Source organism: Octodon degus, unplaced genomic scaffold, assembly GCF_000260255.1.
Source record: "Octodon degus isolate 3935 unplaced genomic scaffold, OctDeg1.0 scaffold00119, whole genome shotgun sequence".
Lineage (NCBI taxonomy): Eukaryota > Metazoa > Chordata > Mammalia > Rodentia > Octodontidae > Octodon > Octodon degus.
In genome coordinates, this window is record NW_004524695.1 from 2,646,212 (window position 1) to 2,655,280 (window position 9,069).

The window sequence follows — 9,069 nt, forward strand, 5'->3', positions numbered from 1 at the left end:
ATTGACTTTTGAGTATTGACTTTATACACTGCTATGCTACTGAATTTCTGTATTAGTTCTAGTAGCTTCTTGGTGGAGTTTTTTGTGTCTTCCAAGTAAAGTATCATGTCATCTGCAAATAATGATAATTTAACAACAACAACTTCTTCTTCTTCTTTTTTTTTTTTGGTATAAATACTTTTAATACTAAATGTATTGAAACATCATGAAATAAATACAAGTTAACCTTGACCTCTACAATTACAGGAGGTGCTCAAAGTGTTGGCCATTAGCTTTTGACATTAATTAGCAAAATTAACTGCTGGGGTAACCTTGGCCATTGAGACCGATGCACATTAATTTTGAATTTCTTCAAGGGACCCAGGGGCAGTGGCTTTTCTGTGATACAAGACTTCCTCTAGTATCCCCCATAGGAGGGTAACACCATTTGTTGAAAATATACACTATTTTTTTTCCTAAAGTATGCATATTTTTGGACTCTATATTATTTAAGGATTTTCTTCAATATCCACACCCTCCCCCATCACAACTCCATGCTGCAGCTCATGTATCTTGTACACTCTCCTGCCTCTCTGTGGTTCATCCTTACAACTGAATATGGAGATTTTCTAGAACTGTACCAAGAAAGACACAGGAGGTAAGAATTTGAGAACCTGCATGCCCAAATAGTGTCTTTACATTTAATCAATAATTTGACTTCAGTCTATCCTTGGGCCAAGAGCAGCAGAAAAGAGCAATACCAGCCCCATTCCTCAAAGTAAGGGAAGAGCTGAGCCACACACATAGCATTTTTCAGAAGTCACAAGTCAGGTAAATCAACCCCACTAAAGCCAGGAGCTACATATGTAGGAAGAAAATATTAGATACAGAAAAGCAAACATGTGACCCACTAAAAATGTAAAAACTAGTGCTAAGAGCAAAAAGCAAAAACAACGCTGCTCTTCCCAGAGGCTATCTACATACAATATACAATATGCATACGTGCATATATATATATATATGTATATGTATCTTGGCCCTTAACACATAGTAGTAGCTATACAAACCAGTCATCTCAGATTTACTTCTACATAAAGTTTATTCATTCGTGCTCTTGAGAGCACTCCACTGGAGGGCAGAGTAAGTTTATATAACCAGCCCCATACCCCTGGGGGTTGGGCCGGCATGGCAGGCCCCAGGGATTGAACCCCCGGCCCCTGTGCCTGCTTGCAGGAGCTTTAATCCACTGAGCTATTTGGCCTGCCCCCTTAAATATAAAGTTCACAGTCCTCATTTACAATGATATTTCAAGTGCTCAGTAGTGTCTACTGTACTGGACAGCACATATTTCTAATACTTCAAAAGTGCTACTGGACAAGGTGGTATTAGTAACAGCTTCTATTTCTTACTATAGTTCAGGTAAAAGGCTGAGAAGTACTTTACTACAAGGTCTTAATCCTTGTAACACTGAGGTGTGCTCTATCTCAAGACTGCACATCACATGAGGTTCTATACAGGAACATCTAAAAAGCAATCTGTAAAGCGTGGTATTGCTTTTATTAATTTATACAAAACTACTAGTATACTTATCACAACAGTGGACCCTTGATTCACAAACTCAATGCGTTCCCCAGGGCTGGTTTAACTCAAGTTGTCAAGGCTGGCCTAGGCTCCTCTACACAGCTTTCAAGCTTTCCCTCCTGTACACAGGCAGTTCTCAGTGTCCTTAGAGACACTGGCCCTGTATTTCACAATTAACCATACACAGGGAAGGAGGTTGTGATGTTCCTTACAGAACTCTTTAAGGGTTAAATCTATCTGAGACCACCTGGAAGCAGAAGTGGCCAACATTCAGGTCATAACTCCTCAAGACTTTGGTCACAAGTTCTCGTCATAACCCAAGTTGCTAGTATCTCAGGCTGGTCCTAACAAGGATCCACTGAAAATGTATGTAATACCAATGCCATAAACTTTGCAAACGATGTCCTTAATTGTTCTTTCCTTCAAAACAAAGTATGCATACAAAATCCCTCATTAATCTCAACCTACTCTTATTTTTCTATATGTAAACAGCAGTTGTATAACCTGGTACTGTTTCTCCACCGGATTTTCACCACCTCTCCCAACTTTGTTTCTAAAAGTACTGTCCCTATCATCAATCATTTCCACAAATAACACCAGTCAGTCAAGCCTTTCCTGCAGTAATCAGATCCACTTGGGGAAACTTGTGGAAAACAGGTTGCCATGCTCTGGTCCAAAACCTACCCAGTCAATCCCCGGTTCCACAAAAAAAAAAAAAAAAAACTACTCAGTAGGAATATTTGAGAATGGGGTCTGAAAGTCTCTAATACAGTACATCTGAGATACAACCAGGTTTGAGTGGAGAGTTGAAACTTCAGCTATCTCAGTCTAAATGGGACAAATTCATCTTCCCCTCATGTTTTCCAAGGCAGCAACAGAAAGCAAACAGTGTAACAGGCTAGAAATAGGCGTTTTCTGTAGACTTCTCATACTTCATTCTTTCAAGATAGGAAACTCAAGTTTATTTATCGTACCATATACGTAAGTCATACCTGACAACTGAGTAAAACTATTATTTACATAAAACACAGATTAAAAATATATAGTATTTGAATACAATATTCAGGTCCCAGTAGTCAAAGAAACGTGATTCCAGCATTTCCGTTATGTAGTTATTTGCACTGCTACACAGAACTGAAATGGAGGTAATAAGCATTGGCAGTGTATTTCTTGAGTCAAATACTCATGAACTTCATGTACTTGGCTCTGCATCTGTAGAAGAAGAAACGGTTTCTTCACATGCGGCACTCTCTGAGTCTTCCACTTCAGAATCCTCAGCAATTTCCTCTCCAAAATCAAATTCCTGGCTGTCAGATGATTCAGAGCTATGCAGAGGTTCACGAGACAGTCTCTTTAAAAAAACAAACAATAATAAAAAAAACAGTAATTTATTATAAAGACTTGAATTCAAGTTCACTGTGAGTATGCTGACATAATTGACCCTCACTATTGCATTAAGAATTTTTCCATCTTGCCCCTCAATAAAGTTCACTTACCAAACAGTATATGCTATATCTAGGTGTGCAAAATCAATGTTTAACAATGTGCCAATTTTTTTAAACTACTTGTTCTTAAAGCCCCACTGGGGATGAAGGGTAGAGAGACAGAGTCTCACTGTGTAATACAGGCTGACTTGAACACTATGCAGCCCAGGCAGGCCTCAACCATGCAGTAGTCCTTCTGCCTCGACCTCCAGAGTGCTGGGATTACAGGCGCGCACCATCACACTCACTCAAACCACAATTGTAACTGGTACTTCTCTAATGAGCTGAAATGGTGAAACAAATGTTCTAAATTTCTAAGCAGCTACAGAGCAATACAGTACAGTGATAACGCTGTAATTCTCTCTGTAATTCTGGTTGCAAACTTGACTGGATTAAGAACTGAATCAAATTTCTCCATCAGGGCAACACTGAACCTAATCATTTGAATTTCTTTTTTAGATAGAGCTTCACTGTGTAGTTCAAACTGGCCTTGAACTCCCAGGATCCTCTTGCCTCAGCTTCCTAAGTGCTGGGATGATAGCTGTATTCTACCATGCTCAGTCTAATCACTGAAATTTGATTCAGTTCTTGTCCAACTTGGTTTGCAACCAGAATCTTACAGATTCAAGTTTGTGAACTGGAGTACCACAGTACTTTTAAGGCAGGTAAGAGGGTTACTACAGTACTTCAACTGAAAACTCAAAACATTAATTCTGTCACAGCTCTTAAAATGTTAAGGCTGCAATTCACCACAGAAGTTTTCATTCGAAAAACTTCCCATCAGGAAGGCAGAACTTTTTAATTTTTTTCCCCAAATATGTCATAAAACCTGTTTTAACCCTAAGTTGTGAGGCCAATTCTTATAAACACATTAGCTATTTCCAAATTTTAAAGTCAAATAAAACCACCAAACTTATTTAGTGTACCAGTTAAGTTCTACAAATGAAAGTTAATGTCATTCTGGTATAAAATTAAAGTGAACACCACCTACCAACATCAATTATGACATAACTTTCCATTATCTTTCTCAAACGTAGGCATTTACAACTCCCATTTATAGATCAAAATGAAGCCACAGTAGGATAAATAACTTGTCCTAGTCAAGATACTTAATGGTACTAGGCAGGGATCTATGAGTGAAACCCCAAACCCAAGAAGTCTGGTTCTAGATCCCAAACACTGCTCACACCGCTACTCAACTTTATAGAAAATCAGATGCCTTTGAATCAGGTGAATACTAAATTACCTACCTCGATCACCTCTGCCATATACTGTACGTGTTCTGCTACTTCTGCCAATTCTTTATTCTCCTTTCTCAGATGGGCAATTTCATTGTCTTTTTGTTCAATTTCTTTATGAAGCTGTATAACATAAATATAAAGTTCAATATTCCATAGATTTGCTATGCTATGAACCAAATTATCTGTCTCCATCTACACAACTGACAGACATGTAGCGTATGCTTAGCTCTCAATACAAGATTCACTTCACACAATTTTGGCAACTGAATTACTGTTGTACTCAAACTTGACTGACTTAAGCCAGCATTATAAAAATAGTTTACCAAAAAAAAAAAAAAAAAAAGAAAAAAGAAAAAAGAAAAAGAAAAAACCCAAAAACTAGTTTACATTGTTTAAAATAAATATACTACACATCAAAAGGAAAACAATCTTAGAAACCTTACTGAGACAGGAGGCTGAGAAGTTCTCACTACCTAGCCCAGGCTGGCCTCCAACAGTAATCTTGCTGCCCAGGCTCCTGACCACTCGGATTACACATGTGCGCCCCCACATCCAGCTCTAATCCTAGAAACATTTTCAATAGTACAAATTATATCTAGTACATACTTTCTCATTTTCCTTAAGGGCTTCATAGAGAGCTTTCCTTCGTTTTTCTGCCACTTCTTTCCAATATTGAGAAGATGGATTTTCTGAAATAAATTAATGCTTTACATATAACTTAAAATCTTATTGTAAAAACCTACTTTTCTGAGTCTCCCCAGCCCCAGGGATCTCAAATTTGATCATTTGTTTAAGACACTAATTGCCAGATTTCTCCTTGTAAAGAGAAGAGTGTTTACAAACCAGTAACTGAATTCCTGGTGTACTCCTGGCTACTTGATAGGATTTGTTTCTAGGCCCTTTCAGTGCAAAGTAGGAAACATACTACTTTTTCTAAAGACCATCAGTTTGTACTGATACCCTAATTCCAATTCAATAGCTCTTCCTTTCCTTTCCCATTCCATTTACCGTATTATGAAACCAACACTCAATATATTACTCATTAGGTCAATACTAAAATATACACAAAATTGTTTTGACAATTACTACACCAGGGGCCAGGGAGGATAGCTCAATGGAATAAGCACTTGCCTGGCAAGTGTAAGGGCCTGAGTTCAATCCCCAGTTCCGCCAAAAAAAAAAAAAAATTACTACACCAGGGGACTAGGGCTCAAGTGGCACAGTTCCTGCCTGGCAAGTGCAGGTTGCAAATTCAATTCCTGGTACCACAAAAAATAAAAAAAAAAATTACCAAACCAAAACCATTGCCACCAAAAAAAGTTAATTTTTTAAAATTTTTTAAAATTTTTTTTATTTTTTAGGGAAAGCTATACAGGGTGTTCAGGGTCTCACTACTAGATCAGACTCGTAGTGATCTGCTTGTTTACAGCCTCCCAAAAGCTGGGATTACAGGCGCAAGCCACCACACCCAGTCTCAATTGCCTCTCAGCAGGCGCTTTAATCTGCTGAGCTAAATTTAGTAAAGTTCAAGATTCCTGTTCAGTTCCTTTAATTCTTTTTTTTTTTGGTAAACCCAAGGATTGAAGTCAGGCCCTTGTACTTGCCAGGTAAGCGCTTATTCTACTAAGCTATCTCCCTAGTCCCATAGTTCCTTTAATTCTTAAAACACATCTCATTCAAGATGTTAAGTCAGCTATATGTTCAAGTTACATGAAAAAAGCTTTTTCTTATTCATGGTCATACTAGCAATATGATATACAGGTGAGCTGCTTGGTTATTGAATGTGTTTTAATTTTTTTTGCTTTTTTTTCTTTTTGAAAAAGGGTCTCACTATGCAGTTTACGCTGGCCTTGCAACAATCCTGCCTCTGCCTCCTGAGTGCTGAGATTCCAGGCATGGGCCACCATACCTGGCGATTTAATTTCTTTTTCTTTTTAACCAATCCTTGTTAATTTCAACCAAATGAGTTGGTTTATTTTTCCTTTCTGGAACTGGGGATTAAACTCAGGCCCCTGTACTTGCCAGGGAAGTGCTTATTCTACTGAGCCTTCTCCAACCCCTCCCAAATGAGTTTTAAGTATCAGAAGTCCTACTATTTATTCTATAATATTATCAAAGAGCTTTTTTTCTTTTGTGTGTGTGTGACAAGGACTTGTTACATAACCCAAGATATGACCTCCTGTCTCAGCCTCCCAGTGCTAGAATTACAGGCATGGAGCACCACACCTGGCTCTTTATTTCTATCCAGCCAACCTTTTCTGATTTTTCCTAATAAAACCCCATGATGTTTGTGTTCTTCCTTACTGTATCCCAGGCAACTCAGAATAAACCTCAATGTCACTGTGACATTGAACAAGTCCATTAACTTCTCAAGGTCTCAATTTCTCATCAGCAATAACATTTAATAACCTACAATTAATATAAAAGTAAAAATCTTTCACCTTACATTACCTGCTTCCACTTTTAATTTCTACTACCATTCCATTAAAATTTGTATTTATCTCAAACATAATAGTTTTCATTCATCTTTACTCCCTCTTCCTCAGCCCTGTTCTTTTTTTTTTTTTTTTTTTTTTTTTTTTTTTTTTTTTTTTTTTTTTTTTTAAATTTTTTATATTTTTTTTTTTTTTTTTTTTTTTCTCAGCCCTGTTCTTAGCGGTTCTATTAGCTCATAATCTCTCAGACTAGTCAAATTCATTATTTTTGTTTTGAAAAGCCTATTTACAAATCTTGTAAATCCTAACACAATCTATTATCAGAGGTGTTACATTAATTGCTACCATCTTAATATTTACAACTCACTTTTGGATCTTGCCAAATAAATGGTCACATCTGCTCAATTTAGTTTCTTATATTTACAAATGAAATATCTAATAGTATCCCCAAATTAAGAGGCAGAATTCATTATAGTATTAATAACTATTTACCTTATATTATAATTTAAAATTTCAAAACAAATCTATATAGTTTTTCTGTACCTTTAATCATAAGATCAAATGCTTCTTGGGTGACTCCTCCATGATTCTTATTTTCATCAGATTCTGGGTCAATAACTGCTCCAGAGCTTGAAGTCTTAGGTGTTAACTGGTCATTTGAATGTTTCCTTTTGGATAAGCCTTTAGGCAACTGTAAAGGAAATATTTACATACAGTGAATAAGAAAGCTAGGTAGTTTAGTCATTTATATACCAAAAAATTAATATACAGCATCTATTTTTTTTTACGTCTTTCAAAAAACTCTAAAATTCAAGACTCTATCAAAATGTATAGTACCATTTTAGGAATTTTAGTCGCAGCATGAATTAAACTTGGTCTAAGGTTTAGCTGAAATTATTTTTTTTGTGTTAAATGTTGTGTTTTAGTCCAGTCCCATAGAAAGGCAGTATCCTCAACCTGCAAGATCTTTGAAAGCTAAAGGAGGATAATGAAAAAACTTCTTGCTGTGAGATCATCAAAAAATGTGATGACCACAACCCAAGCCTAAGCATGTTGCTCACCCCTGATTTCATCACATACTCACAGGTATAAATAAAAGGAGCTACCATTTTATTCTCAAAATGTCAAACATTACTCCTACTAGATGATTACATCACACCAATTTTACTGTACGTATTCATAGCAATTCTGAATTTCCAAATTAAACAAATTTGGAAATTAAACAAATCTGGAAACACCAAACCACTTTTAAAGTTTTTTAAAATTTTTTTAAATAATACAAAACAGTAGAAAAAAACATTAGAAACGATACAAAACTTCACTAAAGAAAGTAACAGGAATTCAACAATGATTGCTGTATTGAGTGATGTTATCTTCAAATTATTGTTTAGATTATCAGATAAACATACAAAATTGGTTAAAAACAAAACAACAAAAACAAAAAAGCTATAAGAAAAATATAAAAGAATAAAAAAAAAAAATTTAAGCATTAACTGCTCCTTTTAAATGACCAGCAGAGGGCCAGCGAGATAGCTCAGCAATCTAAAGAACCTGCTTAGGGAAGCTTAGGCAGGTACAGGGGACCACAGTTCAATCCCTGGCACCCCATCCCATCCTCAGGGTGGTAAACTGGCCAAAAAAAAAAAAAGAACTTAAAAGACCAGCACAGGGGCCTGGGAGATGGCTTAGTGGAATAAGTGCTTCCCTGGCAAGCACAAGGACCTGAGTTCAATTCCCGGTTCTGCAAAAAAAAAAAAAAAAAAAAAAAAAAAAACAGCAGAGATGGGCAGTACAATTATCCAACTTACCTTGCATATAATATATACATGAATATATCTTTTGCCCTTCTTTCTTTTGCCCTTTTTTTTTTTTTTTTTTTTTTTTTTTGGTACCAGGGATTGAACTCAGGACCTTGCACTTGCCAGGCAGACACTTAAGCCACTGAGCTATCTCCCTGGGCCCCCAAAAACCACTGCTTTGAGAAGTATATAACTGCTTACATCTTTCCACATTTGAACAACTTAAGTATATCAGATATTTGAAGAAAACCTTGGAAACATTTTTCATTCAGAGGCATTATCACCTCTCTCTTATCCCTCTAACATGTACCTCATTTTCTCTTCCAACAAGAGATCCAGCTGCAGAAGGCTGAATCATCTTCAGAGTTCTTCTTGGCGCAGGCTTATTCTGAAAGTCAAGATAATTTCTTGTTACTGAGTTCTATGTGGTTATCCCGCTACTGTGTCCCAACAGTCTTAGTCCTACTCAAATTTGAAAAAAAAAACTAAGAACACTGTAATATTTGGCATGGCATATAATTTTATAATTATAAATATAAAATTATATAAT

At 36.4% G+C, this 9,069-nt stretch overlaps 1 protein-coding gene across 5 annotated transcripts in view; it reads right to left on the reverse strand.

The window, feature by feature from the left end:
* Positions 1–223: 223 nt before the first annotated feature.
* Gmnn (geminin, DNA replication inhibitor) overlaps positions 224–9,069 on the reverse strand; it is a 14,012-nt gene continuing 5,166 nt past the window's right edge. For all 5 annotated transcript variants that reach the window (XM_023699962.1, XM_023699963.1, XM_023699965.1 and 2 more), the window contains exons 3-7: positions 8,830–8,907; positions 7,264–7,411; positions 4,892–4,974; positions 4,295–4,405; positions 224–2,911 (exon numbers count right to left, since the gene is read on the reverse strand). In XM_023699962.1, the coding sequence (XP_023555730.1) occupies positions 2,753–2,911; positions 4,295–4,405; positions 4,892–4,974; positions 7,264–7,411; positions 8,830–8,907 (579 nt within the window). In that variant the 3' untranslated portion in view covers positions 224–2,752. The remainder of the gene's footprint in view (positions 2,912–4,294; positions 4,406–4,891; positions 4,975–7,263; positions 7,412–8,829; positions 8,908–9,069) is intronic.